The following is a 23836-nucleotide window of genomic DNA, read 5'->3' on the forward strand; positions in this document are numbered from 1 at the left end:
GTAGTTCATTGTGGATTTGTGCATTATACATATTTTGCCATCTCTCTGCTAGTCATTTTTTAATGACTAGCTTCAAGTCACCTCCTTCAATCGGCATTGCATGTTGTCAAGTACTTGCTGACTTTGTAGCTGTGTCAGTTTGTTCATTCCCTCTTATACCTACATGGCCTGGGATCCATCAAAATTTTAGAGAGAAATTACTTGCAAAAAGATGGCAAATCAGTTTCTGAATTTTAATTACTATGGAGTGAGAACTAGGTTCAGTCGAGATCAAAGCCTGAAGTGAACTGAGTCAGTGTAAGTCACACAGCAACGATGACGTTTTCTGATTATATACTTTAAGGCTAGGTGGATAGCCTGCAGCTCTGCAGTGAAGATGGAAGAATTCAGTGCTATTTGTTCTGCCACATTTTCATCCTGGCAGACGAAGGCTGAGCCAATGTGTAGTTATCCAATTTAAATCCATCAGTATAAATAGGAATTAAATTCCTGTGACGATGTTCAATTTCAGCAGTTTGCAGAAATTGAACACCGCAAACTGCAATTTCTATACATGTAATATGGAGTGGATTCTTTTAGGAAAGTGCTTTAAGCTAAGGTCTACTTCTATCACAGGAGTGACAAAGGTGATATACTTTCTACCTTGGGCTGTGAAATGTTGCTTGTGTCCAGGGGCCATATTCTGGTCACCGTCTCTCATCTGTCATCTCTCACAAGCCAGTCGCTGATTGGCTAATTTGTTTACATCTCGAGAGATCATCGTATCTCTCTAAACACGATTCTGGACAACTTTTTCTCTCTTTGCTTCCCTCATTTATCAGACGAGCGGATAGTTGTCTTTCAACCGGTCTATTGTCTTTCTCCTCGATTTTGTTATATCCAATATGGATGACTCAATGCTACTCGTGCTGTACAATCTTATTAAAGAACATTCTCTATCTCGGGAAAAAATATTTTGAGAGAGAAAACGCTTTAATTTTTTTCCAGTACCTACACTGATTCCATTTTTTTTAATTATCATCATCCTACATCAATTACTGAACTATCAAATATGATGTTAATCTTACTTAGATAGTTAAGGAGAAATTACATGGTAATATTTCAAAAAACATTTAAGTATGCACACTTTTCTAACTTAGATTATTAAAATTTTTATTTGTTAAGAGACAAATTGACATTACAATTTGTAAAACGTTATAAAACAAAAACAACTGGAACTTGGAACTTAAAGAAGGACTTTAAATCACTTTACCGACACTTTTTCTGATTGAAAAAAATCAGAAAAAGTGCCAGTAAAGTGATGTCCTGACTTCATAGCTCATCTGTAGTCTTAATAATGTATTAAGTCAGGTTATTGAAAGCTGTTATTAAGTTTATAGATATAATCAACAACAGCTATTCAAACTGTACCACTTAAGATCTCAAGAGAGACCAGATTTATTTTTGTAACAAAACTTGTGATAGATCTATGTATATCAACATAATTTTACACACTATAATATATAGAAAAATTGATGATTGTTATAATCCTCACAGGATAAAGAACAGAACCACAGATGGTGTAGCCTTAAAAACAATCATCACATAAAATCAGCTGATTAATGCTAAACTATTTTTGATTTTGTATAGCAAATAGCCCGGGATAACTGATTATCCAAAGCTGTTATCTTTTACTTTAGTCTTTTCGTTATTTATTGTTTAATTTAATTTGTAAGAATTTTTTGTTGTTTTAATTTGTAAATTTGGACATTCTTAACCAGAAATAATTGCTTCTTCAACACAAAGATGCCCAAGGACAATATGCTGATCAGTCTAGCAGCTTAGAGTCAGATTTGCTTTCCTAATGCAATAATATATGCTCGGAACAACTTGCTTTGACTTCTAATAGTTTTCTCTTTATGATCAGTTTTAGAATAATGAGGTGAAGTATCTATCAAAGATGATAGTACATTCACACTGTCAGTCTTCATTTGTCATCCAAAACACGCCTTGCTGCTTGCATTGTGAATGGTAAATAGTGTTGACACCTATTAAATTGTATCCATATACCATGAACAGTAATGGACAAAATAGTGTTTATGACAAATGCAATGTGGAAATTGTACTTAAAATTCACATCATCATTCAGTGCCATATTTTACTGTGGATATACACTTTTTCTCAATATCTACACACCAGCTTTGTTTTTTATCCTGCACAAAGTATAATTCATACCAAAATATTATGCCAAATAAACTTAACTGCCAATACAAACAATGAGAGAGAGAGCTCAACATTATTATTATTATTATTTCTTGTAAAATACAGAATATTTTAGGAATAAAATACAAATGAAAGTTCATTACTTTCAATTTAAAAACAGATTTTTAAATCAAGTTTAAATTTACTGGTTTTACTTTTTTAAAATAAAAATATAATAAAAAATTTTGTAAAGAGATTTAGAAAATATTTCACTAGGGGGGGAAATACAAAAAAATTTTTAATTGAATAAATTTCAAACAAAAATAATTATTTTTTCACATTACTTGGATGATATATCCTTTAAACCATCCTCTACAGATAAATACATGTTTTGTTAAAATGTTCTATTATTTAATCAGTTTTCATATATCATTTTAGATCAAAAATATACCTCTGTAAATTTATCAGCAACCATGTATCTCACTCTCCAAGATTTGTCTTCTGCTGCTTGTCTCAAAGTAGCCATCACAAACTGTTCAACGTCATCATGAGGTAATAATTCAGCAATGGAAACACAAGCTTCCACCCCAAGCAATCTAACTGAATCCTATTAATAAAAAAAGAAAAATATGAAGAATGAATTAATAATAAAGTGGAATGTAATGCTACAATGCAAACAAAAATTTTTATATTAAGTTACTTGTTCATCTTGAGCCAAACTAGCCCACATGGGAATCAAATCAGATTTCACATATTCTAATTCTACTACTTTAGCAAATTCACCAAGCTTGCTTGCTGCAGCTCTGCGGACCATTGGAGTGTCATCTTGACAAAGATTTCTGAAATGGCTGCAATAGGAAAAAATATATATATTTATATAAAGTAAGAATTAAATACATTACTATTATTATTAATTTTAAAATTTTCATTAAGCTGATTATATACTTTCGTAATTCTGCTTTCACACTACTTGAAACTCTGGGATAACATACGCTGAAGAGTCCACATGCTGATGTTCGAGAAGTAAACCAGTCACCTGAAATAAAATTAAGTGCTTTAAACTACATTTTAAAATATTTGTTTAATGAATTGACTCATAGAAATTTATGGAAAAATGTAAGATTATATCTCTATAGATGAAGACACCACTTAGAAATGTAACAGTTTTCTCAACTAAGGTTTAATAAATTCCACTAGAAATTATTCAGAATTTTATAATCATCAACTACCACAATTACTATCAATATTTGAATATCATGTAACTGTTAATTATAAAATAGAACAGTACAGTTGTTTCACAGATCCTGATGTGGTGTAAAAATGTGCAGTTGCAAGGAGCAGCACATTTACTTAGTAAAGGAAATCAATAAATTTTTTACAAAGTCACTGTTGTGCAATACCAAAAAGTGGTTTTTTAAAACTTCCAGCCTGGACTGAATACAAGCAATACCCAGCCAAGATATGTGAAATGATCTGTAATATTATTTATAAATACAATTTCTATACTAACTAACCTGATGCTAATCTTTTTACAAGAGGTACAAAGTACTGCTCTAAATCAGCCGAACTATGCTTCTGCGATATGTTCCTTAGAGATTCTACTGCCTTGTCTCTTACGACAGTCTCTTCAACTGTAGCTAGACTTTCTAATGGTGGCTATAAAATTATAATATACATTTACAAATAATAAATTGCAAATTTCTTTCTTTAGTTTACTCTTTAGTAAACTAATAAAATTAATAATAAAAATTTAGATTAATAGAAATAATTTATAGTACAAAATAGTGACAAAAGTTTTTGCTACTTTTATTATTTGCTAAATAATAAAATTGGTTAAAAAAATAAACAGTTAATTTAATATAAAGAAATAAAATATATGTCATTTTTAATAATGTGTTAACAGATCCTTTTGAATGTTCGGTTAATATTAATGTTTTGTACATGAATTTTAATAACTATCATTTTAAAACAGATTAAAAAAAGTTTCATTACTTTAATTAGATTAAATATATTTATATAAAAAAATAATTTATAGTATTCAATTCTAATTAATTTTTCAAAAAATAAACAGAATGTAATTTCTTATTTGATAAAATCAAAAGCAAGCTAAGTTATCAAATAAAATGTTTATCTTTAGTTTGTGCACAGAACTGCAAAATTATTAATAGAACCATTTTTATAATTAATATAAGAATTAGTAATTTTTAACTGAAAATAATTGAATTTGTTCAAGATGAAGCAATGATTTGGGAATGTTTTCATAATCACAATGCATTTTAAAAAGTCTTTCATATACAGTCAAACCTGTTTTTATGCGGGGGATAGGGACCGCATTAAAAAAATCTCACGAAAAAAAATCTCACGAAACTTCACGAATGGCTGTAAATAATAGTTTTCGCAACACAATTAAAAAATATTTTTTTATGCGGTCAACAGGGACCGCATAAAAAAGTCTCACATAGAAAATAACTCAAAACCGTACGAAATAGAATTTATTGACAACAGATGTCAGCACTTGACTGCATCGTCTGGTCTATCGTCTGTTTTACATATTTTTGTCCAGGTGGTGTTTTGTTGATTTAAAAAGTAAATTATTTCATTTTTCGCATATTCATGCAATAATATTACTATAATAAGTGCATTTATGCTATAATAAGTTTATTTAGCTATAATAAGTCAACGTAAGACATGACGAATCGCACGAGACTAGTCGCCAACTATACCGCACAAATTAAAAATTCGCATTAAAAAAAAAAATCGCACATAAAAAGAGCGCATAAAAACAGGTTTGACTGTACTTTTATTTAAATAAAAAATAAGTTATATGTATACTGCAAAAAAATTGATCACAACCTGATGTGTGGCTTATTGTACTTTAAGTATTGTTACCATATTATCAAAATAATTAATTGCAATAAACCATTACAATAATATTTTATCTTGATATCAAGTTTTGTTTGAATTGAAATATTGCTCACAGTGTATTTATAAGCAGTGCATTCCAACCATATACGTATATGGTTGGAATGATGAATCTAGTTGAAATGGAAAATATACATTCCTTATTAATTTAGGATTACATTTCATTTTTTATACCAGTGATAAGAAATAAGAAAATACCTATATAATCTAATGATTAATATTCTAAACTAAAGAGCACTATCAGTTCTTTTACAAGTTAAATGTATAATTTGGTATATAAAATAAAAATACTGTATAATGAATGCTTTTTACTTATACATTTAGTACTGTTTTATTACCATACTATAAAACTGATGGCAATTTTATATGATAATTATCAGCTGTTTTAATGCAGTAAAATTTAAGTGAATTATTATTTTGTGAACAAAATAAAAAGAAATTCTCAAAAATCATTGCTTTTTAGTTAGATATGATTACTTTTTAACACAATTATGATATTTACAACTAACAATTTTTTACTGTCAACTGTCATTATCTATCTATAAATTTAAGAATACATTTCTTTATTAAAAATTTTATGTAAGATGTTACATAATTTTCTTATATTCAATTAGTGTTCTTAACATTGTAATACTATGAAGGGGTTGTTAAAATGTGAATCTAAAATAAAATTATATAGTAGTTATTGATTTTTATGTCCATATATATTGTTATATTTTCTACCTATTTTTTAAAAATATCTAAATGTATATATGCAAATTATTATTTTCTAAATACTATTTAAACAAAAATTTACTTACTAAGAGACAATGTACATATTCTGGACCTCCTACTAAAGTTGTAAAATTTCCCAACTGCTCAGCTAAAGCTAGTAGAACTTCATCCTCATCATATATAGTGTCTACAAATCACACACTGAATTACTCACAAAATTTTATTAAATTCAAAATAATTATAAATCATTGTCAATGAACTATATTTTGATATAAATTTACATTATTTCAAATTTAAAGTAATAAATTACAAAATACATCTTATAAGCTCTTTACAAATTAAATAAAAAGTTGGTAAACATATAACTTTTCCTTCTGTAAATTTTTAAAAACAAACAATTTTTAAAGACTATTATTTTTATTGAAAAATATGATTCTATCTATTAATTATTATAAATGTCATGACCTCTCTACCTTGTTTTCTCTTAACTGAAATAAATGCTTTTGAAACTTTTCATATGCAGTGGTGTCTTGTACTTCAAATTTAATTCCTTCCAGGAGGCCATTTGAAGTCTGAATCAAACTTTTCCATTAGAAATAATGGAAAGTGTATTAATCTGTTTCCAGACCCTAAACGATACCCATTTCAATAAACTTAAAAAAGCAAACACACATAATTTAAGGTAAAAATAACACAATTAAAATGCCCTAATGATAAATTATAATGCAACAAGCAATTATTTATTGTAACAGTCACAATGCAGGGTGCAATTTTTAATTTTTTTAATTTAAAGTATGCACTCTCCACCTCAAGACAATAGTAGTGTCTTGCCCCTGAACATCATATTTTTCCATTAGCAATGGAGTTGTGCCAGTCATCTATTAACTGCTTTCAGGGGAATATTTCAATTCAAAACTTATGTGACTTCCAGTTTGCATCGATAGTTCATATATAGTTAATTGGGGCCTCTAGCCCCAAGGTTTCCATATCTGGTCTCGGATTTCATTTATCTAACTCCGTTCGAGATTAAGGAAAGACACCGGACAGATAACAGTGGAAATTTATAGATCTACAATTTTTTCAAATTGCAACCCAAAACAATAAATGTGTAAATATTGTATAATGAAATGAAAACTGCATTTACCAGTCACACACTGTCAACTCCAACACATTAAACATGGCTGCCAGATTCAGTGCACACATACCAATTTCTTGCTTGCAATAAATTTTTTTTTTTTTATCTCAATTGTTGATATTACAACTTCCTCTTAGACTTCATTGGTTCTGCACACTTCTTGGGTGAAAGGTTAATAAGTAAAGGTTATATTGAGTTAAACACAGTTTTTGGGTATTTTTAACAGCCCTGGTTACATAACACAGATGTGTGATTAAATTACAACAGCTGTGTGATTCAACACATTATTGCTAATATAAGATTGTATTCTCTGTTTAGAAGTTTATTATTTTTAGTGTATATGGCAACATGTATGGGGAAAATGCCCCTAAACTTCAAACATGTCAAATGTGGTTTAAAAAGTTCCATCCAGAAAATTTTGAACTAAAGAATACAAAACGTACAAGGCATCCGAAAGCTGCGGATGAAAAAAACTGCAGGAAGAAATTGTTAAAAAACATCATACAACATATATATATATATATATATAATCAAACACCAAAAATAAATAGAAAATGTACCAAAAACATAACAGCATAACTGTCTTATCTTTTTGTGCAAAGTTCAAACATTTTAATTGATTATTAAATAAAACAGAAAACAATAAATTCTTTTCTGAGAGAATAATTTTTGTAATAAAATACGGCTGTAAGAACAATGTTTTTGTTTCTTCCTCTGTAGAAAAAACTAAGCAGTATTAGGAGGAAGTTTAAATTTAAATATGCAAAAACTCCAAAATTTATAAAACGAGTCATAAAATATTTCAGGCAATTCATTACAAAAATCAATATTATCCACTTATTATATAATACAAATATTTGATGGTAAATGCCAGCACAAGAAAATAATTGTTAATTTCTAATTCCATTTGTAAGTATGCCTTAAGCAATCAGGCAAAAAATATGAACTCTGTGCATAATTATTACACACACAAATGCTAATCTAAACCACTCACTGACAATGTTCCATACCAACTAATCTTCTCCTATAGGAAAGTATTTGACAATGGTTAATTATTACTAGCCATTGTTATTGGGATGTTATAGATACAGCCTGGATACATAAATATATAGATTTAAACCTTAGTAATAAGCAATCAATTACAGAAATAATTACGGTTAATGTTACCTTAGGTTCCGAGATGGCGGCGGTGGAAATTTTTCCCTATCTTGGCGACTGCGGCGGGAAAAAATTTTTCCCTAGAGTCGTGACGTCGACGCCGTTGAGAATTTTTTCCCGTTCGGTTTCAACCCTGAGATCGACGTTGCCGAGTATCCTGTAACCTCGAAACAGCGACGGTAGAGGGAGCCTTTTCGTGACGTTGTGCGAGAGTAATATCGGCGGGAAATTCGTAGTTGTGTTACAAACGAATATGCAAATGCTCGATCTGTGACGTGATTTCTGTTCATTTCAATGTAATTTTATGCAAATCGACTAGTTTCCAGTTGGAATCGTTTACTGCAGTGTTGCGACGAATTGCGTATTGGAATATTTGCTGTGTTTTTTTTTCTGGTTAGGATATTTCATTTTTTTCCCTCACCACCTTCCCGCGTTTAGTTTATTGCCAATTATTCGATAATGAGTAGTTTTGCCAATTTGAGTTTCAATGACGAATTTCGGTCGAGTTGCACCACCCGTGATTTCTACAAGTTAATGGAAGACGACTTCTTGGAGCTAGGTTTGCCTCCCCGTATCGATAACGCATTGAGATTTCCGAAATTTGCTGTAAAATTAGGCATACAGCCGACCAAGTCCGTTTGCATTCCGTGCAATTCTAAATGCAAATTATGTCATCGGAGTAATAGAGAAAGCTGTTTCTTGTGATGTAGTAAGTGCAGAACGAAGACTTCTGCCTTTGAAGGAACATTTAAAAGTAAATTTGGCCACATTTCTTGGGATTGCATTCTATCGTTTATATTGCCAAGTAGTATTAAATCGAACAGAGGGAAACGCCAATTGACCAATAAAAGAGCAGCCGAATCGAAAAGAACAGGGAAGAAAAGAGCCGCACCAAGAGAAAAGGAAAGTATCCAAGCTGGCAAAACCGAAAAAAGAATGGATCGGAAAGAAAAAAAAAAAAAAGTAGGAAGAAGTAGGACCATCATCGAAAAGTGAGTAAAAATATCCTTTTTTTTTTTTTTTTTTTTGTTATTTCGGTTGACGTCCGCGGAGTCTGCAGAGAAATTCAAGACGGCGGCCGGAAACGCGGCCATCTTGAATCGAGGAAAAAATTTTTTCCCCGCCGCAGTCTCCAACGTAGGGAAAAATTTCCCTCGTCGCCATCTCGGAACCTAGGGTAACATTAACCATAATTACCTATTGGATTACTGTTATTCTGTTTATACTTCATTATTCTTATTTAATTATCAGCTTTATCAAAATTTTTTATTTGTTTTTTTTCTAAATGCAATAAATATTTGTGTTCCGTTGATATGTGAGCCAGTGACTACATTAAATATGCTTCTGGTTCTATAATTAAATTAAAACTTAACCAAAGACTCAAATCCTATTGTTATTTTTATCAACACAATAATGATTTTTAGCTTGGAACAGAGCCAATACAATTAATATTTACAGTTTGGAAAGAAGCCATTTCATTAAGGATAACATTAAATGGCTGTCATGCAGTAAAATTCTGAATCAAACATCTAGAAATTTCGAGAATTTAATTCTTAATTATTCTTTGTTTGATTATTCTTTGAAAATAATTCTAATTATTATTTGTTCAACATATAATTATTTTATCATCATGTTTTCTGGAAAAGACATTGAAAATACGATTTTGTCATTAATTCATAAGAAAAGATATTTTTGGAAATTTTAAGAGTACAGTTTCTCGGTTATTTCACACAAATTAAAAATATCATGATCTACTTATGTTAATTTTCTAGGGGGGAAAATGAATTTTTAAATAATGGTGATATTCATATCTAATACAGCAGCTAAAGCTTTTTAAATATTTCAATGATATTTTCAAAATTTTTTCCAAAATTTCAATAAATCCCAAATATAATTATTAAGGAATTAAGTAAACACTTAGTTTTGCTTTGTAACATTACTAAAAATATCACTACAGGATGAACACACATTATTTGTATAAGCAAAATAATGAAAATAAATTAAATATAATTTACATCAAGCATATGAATAATTGTTACAAAAATTAAGTACTTTATATTATACTAAATTTTGGATTAATGCGCAACATTCAGTCATCAGAACCACAAATTATACATGTATTCTCACAGAATTAAAATTGTTAATTTACACGTAAACAACACAAAAATGGTACCTCATATCAAAATTTTACAATTAAAATTACAGAGCTTTCTTCTTCTGTACTTTTGGCTGTAAAATTTGGCATGGAGTGCCATTTTTATCTACTTATAGAAGATGCAGATTTCATTAAAATTTAATGTCTTATATAATTTCAGTTTTAAAACATTAACAACTTTTAGTAAAAATGGTATTAACGAATCATACCTCAGATCGGCAGAAATTTTATTTAAAAAATTTTAAACCAACCTGTTAAAAATGGAATCAATTCTGTGCGGGTTCTCTCCACCCCCAAAGCAAGTGCTATTGTTGAAAGTTTCTTAATGCTGTTCAACCTCAGCTATAAAACATTTAATGTAAGATTATTAGTAAATTACTTACACACGAATTTAGAATAACTGAAATAAATTTTAAAAAGACATAAGATCAAAATATCAAAAATACAAAGGAGTTATTATTATAATGATTAAAGGCTCTTTGTAAATGATAAAATGTTTTCATTGTATATCCAAGGAAGTTCAGTTGGTAATTTTCAATGGTTTCTTTCTATTTATTTTGTCGAAACCGTGTCTTTTTTTTTCTTGTTTTGTTTAGTGTCATGACTTGGTGAATTTATAGACACTTGGCAAATCTGTTTAATCCATATTCTTTACAGAGACGCATTTTGGGCTTTCTATATAATACGAGTTGATTTAATCAACTCAAAAATAATGAGAAGATTAATTAAAAATAATCATTGTTTAGACAAAATACAAATTGCTTGTTTTATTAATATAACAATTACATCTATTACATCACTTTGAATGGAATTCAGAACTTACCAATGTAATTTTGAAAACAAGTTTCATAAATACGGATAGAGAAAGCATATGGAGATTCCTATATCACTTGACAGCTCTATTTGTGACATTTTAAAAAGTTACACATTGCAATGTTAAAAATTTTCAGGATTAATTAATTAATTTATAACTGATGCAGTATAAGATGTTACCGATTAAAATATCATCATCAATTTGACAAATTACTTTTTTTTACTACTGACCATTGTAAATAATCAAAACAATACAAGATTATATTCCTTTACAAGTATAATCTTCATGCCTTTAACAGAGTAGAAACATATTTCCAAAACAAATTGCAAGTAATTTGTCTGCACTCGCATTAGAAACCATTTCCATGACTTTCCCTGACCAACTTTGTACAAATTCCCTGACCCTCTCATTCCTTATGGTATGGCACATTAACAAAATAAAACATCACTTGACTTACTATGCACATACTCGCTTCTCCAACTTTTTAACTGATTATTTTTTCTAATTAACAGTTATATACTTTTTATAATCGACGAATTACTAAAATTAAAAACAAAGTCACAAAGACAGAATTATGGCACGTCTTCTCTACATAAAACTAAAATGTTTTATTTAATAAAAACAATTTATCCTGTTATTAACCCATAACTGTACAACTTCATGGCTTTGAAAAAAAGAAAAAAGCCATTATAAACAAATTCTTTATAATCCATGCACAAAAGTATAAATTTATTAAATTTGTCCCTTAATAAATTTTCCAAACTTTATAAAATATTAAGAAACTGGGAAAAAGTTTCAGAAATTGTTTTGTTATGCAATCAAAATTATTAAAATGAAAAATGATAACTTAATATTAATTCAAATGGTATTATTTACTTATCATTTTTTTTTATCAGTTCGTTAACACTCAAATTGAAAGTGTAAATTGTGAGTGTTAAAATATTTCAAAATTTTTTTTATCAACATTAGATTATTAAAAGTATTAGATTTTTCTCTCAAACTTATAATACTGCATAATTAATACAACAGTTTTAAAATCTAAAAGTATTTTAAAATTTAAAAACAAGAATTGATATTGTTGTATGCTTGTATTTTGTGTGCTATAATTAATTAGAAATTTTCTGTATGTTTGGGTGAAATGTTGGATCCTGAAAATATTCTTACCCCCTTTTCGTAAGTTGCATTGTACCACAATACTTCTTGCTGCCTGCAGACAGCTACACTTGGTCAGCCATACTGTCAGCAAACAAAATAAACAAGGCAACCAAGGAAACAAATTCCCCGACTTTTACTGAACACCAATGAAAATCTGACTTTCCAGGTGCAGCGGAACCCTGTATATACGTTTCAACTGCTGCTCCAGATTTCTTATATGCTTGATGGGTAACAAATATAGATGTGGGACAGGCCAAAGAAATTGCCAAACTTCTTGGCCTGCCTTATGTTCAAATTTATTAGATAGTTAGGAAGACATTAATTAAAAAAAAACCCCCTAGTTATGAGCTACTGAGCATTATCTTGCTGGAAATTGGTTATTTGCATAATGTATCACCGTGCCATCAACGTCTTTTATACCATGACTAGGGAAGACTGATTCATATAAGATGGCTCTCCAGACCAGCACAGTAGTGGAAGAAGTGTGCCACTAATAAAGGAAAGATTAAATGCTCACTAATGATCCTCCATACCTTAACACAATATTCATCCATTCCTAAACAGAACCAACATTCATTACTAAAGACATTATGTTGCCTGTTACAGCACTAATACAAATGAACTATCAGAGTGCTAATGGGAAGATGTATAGCAGAGGCCTTGTATGGAAATTTGCCTTTGCTAGCTGCCTGACAATAGTGCACGAACAGACAGTGTACTGTAACAAAGCATCACTTTACTTTGTGTAGTGGATAAAGATCTCATTTGTGCATGAACAGCTGCACTGGTAAGAGATCTGATTATGAGTTGATCCGATGTCTTGGTGGTCCATCTGGGACATCCAGCCTGTATGTATGTACAGTACCCCTCAATGTATCCAGGCCCCTAACACCACCTCAGTCAAATCAGAATAACCCAGATGGCAGGTAATTTGGAAAAACAACTATCCTGCTTCCCTGAATCAGATGATGCAGCAATTCTCAAATTTTTTAATCTACTATACAGAATATTTTAGCCTCATACAGGAATGGGTCTGGTATTTGAAGGCTTCCAAATAACAGGAACATTGAAAATTCTGAATATAATGAGCTTCTGAGAGTCTTTTCATTAGATACTGGGGTGGTAATTCCAAATTCTGATGGCATTATCTGGCATACAATCAGACCACAACTGTAATTATTCACATATCTGTCTGAGACATAGCTATATGCAGTTTTTTGCAGTAACTGGATAATTTTCTGGGTATATAATGTTTTTGTCAACGAGTAGATATTATGAATGTCATTTTATTTAAATTATTATACAATTTTACATTATATCATAATTAATGCAAAGCACCATTAATACCAAAACAACAATACAGCAAAATTGTTAAGATAGACATAGCTTACTCAAGATATTTTATTGTAATTCGATAGTCTTGTTTTTTATTATTCTGTATCCACTTTCTCTAATCTTAAAATGAATTTTGGAATTCTTAGTACTTCATAAAACATGTAATTAAAAATGGATGATAAGATTTATACAATGTTTACTCATTATAGCAACTTTTTATTGTTAAAAATAGAAACTAACAGTATTTTTGAACTGAACAAAATTTATAGATAGATATAGTGATAAGAAATTCAAGAAAATATTTTTAAATAAATGTTGAGCCTCTCTAACAATACAGTCCTATTGTAGTACTTTGATCACATTTTCATTTATTTTATAAAAAAGTAGAACACAAAAATTAGGTTAAAGTTGCTCCATCCAAATTTTTGTGAAACTAATTTTCTGAATTCAACTGAACTTTTCATCATCATCCTTCTCATATATCAACTTTAGTCTTACATATACAAGGTTCATTCAAAAAGTAATGCACCAGAATTTATCTCGCTGCTAGTGTAAGATATACAATCGTGAAACGGGGCATCTCCTAGATGCTACCTTCAGCTATTCATGTTATTTTTCAACAAAGTCTCTGCTCTTGCCTTTGGTTATATGCCAGCATTGAGGAAAGGCACTTATGCTGGCTCAGTACTAGTCCTGATTTTGTGCTTGCAACCACTTCCTCACAGCACCAACATCTTCATCTGACTGGAACTTTATCTTTGGCTTGTATCATCAGATGCAAGATCATCATCATCAAACTCATAGCATTGCAACAGTTCAGATGCAATGGTTTTCTTTTCTGCTTTTTGGTCAATTGAGAGCTGCTTTGGGACCAACGTGAACACACTTTGACATACCCATGTTCACAGATGATTTGACGAACAACCTGGTACTAATGCACAAGTGTTGAACTGTAATGCGTCATTCCTCCTGAATCGTTTCATTGACGTGCTGCATCATTGGCTGCCATGACAGCTGTGGCGAGACGACCACTTTGCACCAAATTACAGAGATCTGCCATTCCTATTGACATTAACTTCGCACATTTCACCCAATGACTGACAGTGCTTCAGTTGACAGCTAAAGTACCATAGATACCACAAAATCATTTGTGAATGTTTCCAACAGTTCTCCTTCAGCAATGAGGAATTTTATCACTGCATTCCCATTGGAACTTGCATTGCAGACATTTGCTTGGCAGAGAGACTTGAAATTTTCCACAATGTTAGCAAAAGAATTCAAGGTACAACTCCTCAACAGCAGAGCCATGTCAGTCTTCATTTCCCAGATCTAAATTATGGTGCATTACTTTTTGAATGACTCTTGTAATTTCATGTAAACAAAATCAAAACTTATAATGAATTTAGAATAATATAAAAAAGAATTTATATTCAGCAACTAATAATAAATTCTTAGCTTTAAAATATCTGAACTAAATATGATGATTATGAACCATCATATTTAGTCCAAGTATTTACTTATAAATGCTTGTTTTGTGTGTAAAAAATTTTTGCACTGACAATTTTTCAAAATGTCAAGTATTTGAGCAAAGAATATGCATTAAATTTTGTTTTCACAATGGAATTACTGTTACAAAAACACTTGAAACATTGCAAAAAGGCTTTTGGTGATGACAGTATCAAAAAATGGGTTTTTGAGTGGTGCAAGATGCTTGTGGAAGACAAAACACGTTGAAGATGAACCACACTCTGGTAGACCACCCAATTCAACTCATGAGCAACAGGTTGCTCATGTCAGAGATTTACATTCAATGTTTATCGTCTAACAATTAGGGACATCATTGAACATTTTCCAGTATCACTTGGATTTTGTCAAGCAATTTTAAAAAACCATTTGGGTTTGTGGTGTCACATCTTGAGCTCTCAAAAACGTTGAATTTTTTCCAAAAATAACATGTTTGAGTGGGCAAGGAAATGCTTTCTCAAGGTGAATCATTCTTAAAATGCATCATTACAGGTGATGAAACATGTTACACTTTTGAAACTGAAACAGCTCAACAAACAAGTGAATGGCACTAACAAGACCAAAAAGACCACACCACGTCCAAGTCAGTCAAAAATCAAGGTCATGTTGACTTGTTTCCATTGATTGCTGTTGTGCATCATAAATTCCCTTTGAGTGGCCAAACTGTCTATAAAAATTATTATTTGAGCATTTTGCATTGTTTTCATGAAACAATTCATAGAAAAGGATCTGATTTGTGGCAAGAAAATTCATGGATTCTGCACCATGATAATGAACCTAAATCACAATGCTCTTTCTGTTTGTGAATTTTTGGCAAAAATTTAACAATTACAGTTCTGAAAACTCCATATTCACCCAATAAGAAACTGTGTCACTTTCCTGTTTCCTCAACTAAAATTTCTGCTTCATAGTCACCATTTTGAGTCAATTGATGTGATAAAACAATGAATTCACTACACATCCTGAAGGGCATATTTCATGAAAACAACTTCAAAGCATGTTTTGAGGATTGGAAAAAACATTGGTATAAGTGCATTACAGTAAGAGGGGATTATTTTGAAGGGAACAAAATAAAGTTTCATGAATAAATTGAAATCTTGTGTTTTATTGAAGTATTCTTAATATGTTTTGACCACAGTGATAAATATATATCACTGTGTGATGATGATTCAAATGGATGAATCATCATCACTACACTAAGCTGGAGTATATGTCATAGTCTTTTAAATTTTAGTCACACACATTGTGATAAAATACACTAAAACCTCGATGCATTTTTTTTAGAGAAATTGAAGATACTAGTTTGTTCTTATCTATAATTCTTAATGTTTTCTCAATTTAAAAGTCTGTCGTCATCTCCTCTTCCTCCCCCTTCAACATTCCTAGATTCTAGAAAGCTCCTGCACAGCTCTGTATATAAATATATGTTAGGTTCAAAGACCAAAATCGTTCATTGAGCGAAAAAAAAACGACCACAATGTGTTGTGGCTAATTCAAAATGACCACAAAGGCGAAATTTGCATTGTGGCTTTCATGGTATTTGATCACTACATGTTGTGAGCATTAGCTGATACAACCACGATAGAGCATGATATGACACAGTGGTTTGTAATTTTAAAATATGGGTTCTAGCCTCAAAACATTTTTGTTTACAATTCTTAGTGCTGAACAACATTAGTTCTACAAGTTTTCCTAAAAATTTAATTTTCATACTTAAAATTTCAAAGAAATAAAATGTATGAAGAAAAATACACATTTTTTTTGTTTTGTTTAACTTAAAAGTGCTAAAGGTCAAACTACATGTACTCTACACAATGACATCAAAATCAGTTGCTAAAGTTAAAAACCATTGTGTGACAGATTTATTATGGTTAAAAGCAACCACAAGTTCTGGATGTTAACTAATAATAAGGTGATAAGGAAATAAAACTTTCTTTTTCATTATGATTTATATATCTTCAATTATCTTATATAAGTAGGTAACAAAATTATTCACCATGTACAAAAATATAACTTTATTACTTTTCAACATTTAATCATTCCTGAAAATCTGTTGCAGTGCTCGAGATGTCAACATTTCCAAACAACTAATTTACTAAAAATAATTATTTTGTCAGGAACTTTTATTAAATCAGTCTTTTTTTATGAAAATCAAGAATGTTGCAGTGATTTATTTTTACAAGAACTATTACCATGATATTTTGAGTCGCATTTTATGTTCTTTGAGCAACATTTGCATTTTTTTATCAATACTTTATCTTTTACAGCAACACATTATAAACCCTTGCTTACTTCCAGATGTTAACATGGATGCTGAGCAAAGTTTTAATGAAATTGAGGGTATGCCCTGAATGTTAATAAAGTAACGCTAATAAAGGAGGAGAGGCTGCCTGCTTTTGCAAACTTACCCCACTAGTAAGAAAAAGGGGCAAAGAAAAATTTCTGAAGGGAGAAGTATAAAAGAAAAGGGGAAAAAGTAAAGGTGAAAAAAGTTCTTAGGACATCAGAGCACTGTATCAGAAATTATTAATAACCAAAATTACAACAGTTGACAAAACCGTTATACAATATTATCAATTACAAGAAATGGTCCGGTTACAACGGTATGCAAAACCCATCACTTATGGGTAGGTAGATAATAACCTTGATCACTACAAGGTTACATTATTATTAAAAACTGATTACAATTTTAATATGCAGAGAATGTAAATATTAGCTTACTATGATATAATAATACTGATCTCTTTGACTCGTTTTCTTGCTAATTTCATTCACGTGATGGTGCCAACTGAGATTTGGGTCAAAGAATATGCAAAGGTAATTCAAAACTTTCACCTGTTTAATTCTGTTATTATCCATACAAAGTTTAAGGGTTGTTTGCAACTTTCCAGGTTTATTTTTTCGAGTACACACCACTGCTTCACACTTAGTGTAGTTAATTGGAAGCATCTGTTCCTCACTCCATTGCAGTATTTTGTAAAGTGTTCCATTAGCTTCATTGGTCAGTTTGTTGCAATTTTTATTTGTTATCATTATAAGTCATCAGCAAAAGCTTGGACTTTTATATCATTGCATTGGTCAAAATTCATCAGTAGTTTATCAAACACCAAATTCCATAGCCCTGGGCTGCTATGAGAGCCCTGTGGGCATCCTGTTTATTGTTCTCTTTATATGAATGTAGTTGGCGTGAAACTCGATGAATCTTTCGTTTAAGTAATTATCTAATAATTTGTTGACACTTTTTGGATTATTAACATCTTTGAAGCAATTTTTTATGACTGGCCATCATAAGTGGTCGAAGGCTTTTTTGTAATCGGTTGCTATTAATAAAGCATGTTTGTTCTCCTCCCATGCTTTGTATACAAATTTTTTAACGCTCAATGCTGTGTGTATCATTGATTTGTTTGTTCTAAATCCGAATTGGTTTTGGTGCTTATGACCATTCTTGTACAGGTGTCTGTTGATCTGTTTAATAATAAGTCTGTCAAGGACTTTTCCCATCACAGGGAGTAGGTTAATTGGCCTGTAATCACCAGGACTAGTTGAATTATCATGTTCTGGGATTAACTTTATATTGGCTGTCTTCCATTTAGCCAGGAAGTAACCATGCTGTCAGAAGTTGTAAATTCATTATGAGCATAAAGTTAATCAAGAAGATCCTTGTTTCCTAACTGATAGAGACCTTTCTGGGAGCTGCACATTCCCAATCAACATCAGACACCCTAACTAAAACGTTCAGAACATGTTATGGCTTTTCTTAATCACTACAATGCATAGTGGTCAAATATCATGAAAGCCACAATGCGAATTTTGCTTTGTGGTCGTTTTTTTTTTCATTCAATGAGAATTTTTGGTCTTTGAGCCTAACGTATACATATTATCCCAATCTTACAGGGGGGAATGAGAAAATTAACATAATTTTCTCCTTTGTGTATTTGTTTATGAGTTAAATATACTTCTGGCAATACAGAGAGGAGTGCAGATAATACAGGTGAAACTAAACAGTAAGACATGCAACATCAACTTTTCATACTTATTCCATGATGATTATCACATTTATTTCTCTAAGCTACTAAATCACTGTTTCAAATCTAAAAAAATAAAATACCAAATAATATTGTTCTGAACTACAATTTTTCAATGATTGATATACATATGATCAAGTCTGAGGACCATTAAAAAAAAAAAAAAAAAAAAAGTAATAATAATAATAATAATAGTTTACTTATATGGAATTAGTTCCAGAACCAAATGTCAGAAAATATATATAAGAAAACAATGCAACAAGGTTCCCCTGTAATATTGATTTTTCTAAATGTTCCAAATTCTAAAATTAATTCTCTCAATCTTTTGATTTAATATTTAATCTACATTAATCGTAACATAATTATCTTGAATTTGTTTTGTCTTAATATGCATAATTTATTGTAATACGAAGGCTATTTTTTAAATAAGGTCCGTTTTTTAATAAGAAGAAAAATACTGTTAATATTGTTAAAATATATTTTTCTCCATATTCTACATACTTTTATCTACTTTTCTACATAATTTCCATTTTGTTTAAACATTTGTCATACCACTCAACAATTTTTTGAATTCCGACTTCAAAGAAATCTGCCGCCTGTCAAGAAGCCCAATCCACGACTGCAGTTTTCACTTCTTCTTCGTCGTTGAAATGCTGACCACCAAGGAACTCCTTTAAATATCGAAACAAGTGAAAATCACTGGGTGCAAGGTCTGGACTGTGTGGATGATTGTATAGAGTCAAAACGATAAAGCACTGTTTAATCCTTTTGTTTTGTGATCGTCAGAAAGCAGTCTTGGAACGCACCGAGAAAACAATTTTCGATAATTCAGTTTCTCTGAAACAATGGTTTACAAAACTGATCTTGAAATCTGTGGAAATTCAATTGATAACGTTGAAATTGTGAATCGTCGGTCCTCTCGAATTTTGTTATCCACATCATGAATCAAATCTTCAGAAATCAGAGAAGGTCGGCCAGGGCGTGGCTCATCGTGCACATTAACTCGCCCATCCTTCAACATTCTTACTCATTTTCGAACTTTATTGTCACTCATAGCATTATCACCGTAAACTTCACAAATCTGACGACGAATTTCCGCTGCTGCCAAGTTTTTTGCATTCAAGAATCGAATAACAGATCGTATCTCACAGTCAGCGGGAGACTCAATTTTCTTAAAAATTTTAAACTTCTACAGCTCGGCATACAGACAGACGATATGGCTGCAAATGGCGTCAAAACACGCGCCAAGCTTGCTCGGAGCAGAAGCGTATGCATACTGCCGTGATTGCGCATTATTCTCACTTTCATTCACAAACAAACCTTATTTAAAAGATAGCCCTCGTATTTTAAAAATTTTAAACATTTAACAGGTATTTCCATAATTAAAGCAAAGTGACAGAAGAGTTAATATTCAGAGCAATTGCACATTTTCTTATTAAAAATACTATAGTATATTTAAACAATATTCAAAGTTAAATTATTAACTAAATTTTAATACAAACACTTTTTTTTTAAAAACAGATTAGAATGGTTAATATATCTTAATTTGTATGAATTGTATAAAACAAAAAAATTAAACACTGGTAACAGTAGTCAAAACCTGATTATAACTCTGCCTAATTTGTATTATTGAAATGAATAATCACACAGTAGGCCTACAGTAAATAAAAATCAATTATTCATATCAATAAAACCAGCATTAATGCTGAGTTTACATGTGTACGGATTTGCTGGCACAAGTTCTCTTACCAGTTAAAAAATGAAACTGGCAAAAAAACTTTAACTGCTTGGTGTATCAGAATATTCATTTTGTGTTGCTGCAATTACAAAATATCTCGTAAACTTGGCAGTAACGCATGTCAAATTTTTACAAGATTATCGATTGAAAGAAAAATCAAAGTTGGCATTTTTGTTTTTAATAAATCTTGTGCATTTACTTTCTTTAAACATTTAAGATTTTGATGTTTAGTTTAATTTATTTACATATACTTTCTCATCTTTTATAAACATTGAACATAACAATGGATGTTTTTGTATAATTCTAAAAATTTTATGATGTTTTCTTAAGTCCACTTTCTGTTCAATTTTTAAGATTAAAAAGCCACAACAGTTTTGATCACAACCATCTATCTACACCTCAGAAAATGATGTACAGGTAGACAAACCTCCAAAATGCAGCTATAATCAAGGTGATCCCAGTACACTGACCACCTCAGAACTCAAAGCGTTTAGAAATTTACAAAGCCAAAATTAAAGACAGATGCATCAACTATAAAGATGAGAAAAACCTCTTGTATGCTTGGCACTACTTTGTGATAAAGAATAACAGAAGACCCTGGTTTAAGTACTACTAAATTGCTACTATGCAATTTTCATGATTATGCACTATACTCATAAAATCTCTCATATTTGTTAATTTTGTTCAAAAATATGTTATCAAACATACCTTTTGTATAGTATTTTTACTTTATGTCATGTTTTAAAATCATGATATATATATTTTTAAAATTATATACTGTTCTTCAATGTGTTCTAATTGTAAAACATTAATAAACTAGAAGATACAACTGTAATTGAAAATATTTGTCTAACTTTTTGAAAATTTTATGAAATTTCTTACTGGATTTATACAGGTTGTTAAGTGTTCTGCAAAGCAATGACATCAAGTTAAAATACAAATACAATTAGTAAAAAGTTATTTAAATACACTTTCTAACAATGGAATCCACATTTCACAAGACCTCCTACGAATGATTAATATAAATTCAATGATAAAAGTACTAAATTTTAAAATATGAATATGTAATCATTACTATTATAAATGCTATAAAAATTATCATCATCTTAAATGAAAATATGGGATTACTAAATACAACTATGAAGTGTCAATACATTAAATTTTGAACATTTGGAACACGTAAATCCAACTTAAACTTAATGGTGGCACTTATGCAAATTCAATACATACAATCTGTTTCAAAATGTTTACATCAATTTAAACATTCTCTGAAATTTTTAGAGCAATCTGACAATTACAAAAAAATTATCACAGATTTTCAATTTTTGATTGTTTCAAAAGTATAAAACCATGTGCACAAAATACAATTTGTGATGTTTCATTATTTTGTAGGTCTACCATTTGATTTAATTAGTTCAAATACTCTATCAGGCATAAATTTTCTAATTTTTGAAATTGTTCTTGTTTAATATTTTCCCAACAATCCATGATAGCTAATTTCAATTCATTTACAGTATTGTATTGTCTGTTTTGGTCATAAACAAGACGACTCATAATGCCCCAAACATTCTCTATTGGTTCATATCAGGGCTCCGTGATGGCCAATCAATTACATTAATTTTTTTCAGCAAACCAATTTTTATGAATGGCAATTGCCAGTTCTTCCCCCAATAAGTGATCCAAAAGTTATTAAATTTTGATACAACAGTTCTTGATACTTTTCTGAAGTCATTCTACTTTCTATAAATACAATATCCGTTTTACCTCCCCATCCAAATCCTGCCCACACCATCACAGATCCTCCACCTTGCTGTCTGCTCATTCTGACTTCTTTGTTCTTCATCAAATCATGCCAGTAGTGACTATAACCGTCAGGTCCATCCAAATTCTACTTTTTTTTCATCTGAAAAGACTATTTGATTCCACTCCTCTTTCCATGTCATCTTGTCTTTGGCTCACTTTAATCTAGCTGTTTTGTGCAATTGTGTTAATTTTGGTTTGGTAGCCATTTTTGTAAATTTGCCACTTTTATGATTATGCATACATCTCCATACAGTTGCTGGTGAAACTGCAATTGACAATGTTGATGCTGCTTCTCTGACAGTCAACTTGTTGGCCATCAGTAGCTGTAAAACCTTTCTTTTGTTTCTAGGTGTAAGGAGTTTAGGCCTTCCATATTGCTTATTTCTGCCGTAATTTTCACCCTCGTGTTTATAATTTTGTACATATAAGGACACCCATATGTACAGTAATTATTATTTGAGGATATAGTCCTCACACAAGTACTGCCAGGCATACAATATTGTATTACCGTCCTTAAAATTGATGCACTTGCCCGTCAGGCCGGTCTTCAATATTTCTAGGGCCCTGGAAGCCCCAGAAATATACAAGGCCTGCCCGAACAGAAAGCATTCGTATGACGTTGTATTAAACACCATGTTACCAGAATTAGAGGTTAAGTAACGATGGTCATTAGTACCAGTAATTAGTTAGAAGATATCGTTATTTAAAACATATAGATTTATAAAAATATTTTTCAAAACACTACTGAAAATTATGTTATCAAAACTGTTATTTTGCTATCATCATAATGGCACATTAAGATGTTTTTAATAAAATGATAATTGTAATTGTGTTGAAAGTTTTTATTTCTGCAAATTATTATTCATAAGTATATTGTATGTTACTAATAGTTAAATCATTTTATTATACTCAATGATGTGTACATTTGTGAACTGTAAATTTACTGTCAGAAGTCTTTAAATTATTTAACATTATACAGGCAACTGCAGGCATGCATGCATTTCTAAATGTTTTTTTTTTTAAATACTGTACTAATTAACTGTAAAAAGTAAATTGATTAAAGATTTAATGAAATATATAAATGGTATGTAAATAATAATGAAACAATCATTATTACATCATTACAATTTCATAACTTAAGTATGATATCATTTTTGTTGAATTTATTATTATTAAC

At 30.5% G+C, this 23836-nt stretch overlaps 1 protein-coding gene across 3 annotated transcripts in view; it reads right to left on the reverse strand.

Moving 5' to 3' along the window:
* The window catches only part of Pp2A-29B (Protein phosphatase PP2A regulatory subunit A), a 39093-nt gene that overhangs the window by 13571 nt on the left and 1686 nt on the right, over positions 1-23836 (reverse strand). For all 3 annotated transcript variants that reach the window (XR_010881480.1, XM_067276036.1, XM_067276038.1), the window contains exons 2-7: positions 10517-10607; positions 5904-6004; positions 3696-3837; positions 3127-3217; positions 2882-3029; positions 2633-2788 (exon numbers count right to left, since the gene is read on the reverse strand). Coding sequence is in view for 2 of the 3 variants with exons in the window: in XM_067276036.1 (XP_067132137.1) it covers positions 2633-2788; positions 2882-3029; positions 3127-3217; positions 3696-3837; positions 5904-6004; positions 10517-10607 (729 nt within the window). In the remaining variant the exon portion in view is untranslated. The remainder of the gene's footprint in view (positions 1-2632; positions 2789-2881; positions 3030-3126; positions 3218-3695; positions 3838-5903; positions 6005-10516; positions 10608-23836) is intronic.

This window comes from Centruroides vittatus, unplaced genomic scaffold (genome assembly GCF_030686945.1).
Source record: "Centruroides vittatus isolate TY-2023 unplaced genomic scaffold, ASM3068694v2 contig_658, whole genome shotgun sequence".
In the NCBI taxonomy this organism is placed as follows: Eukaryota; Metazoa; Arthropoda; class Arachnida; order Scorpiones; family Buthidae; genus Centruroides; species Centruroides vittatus.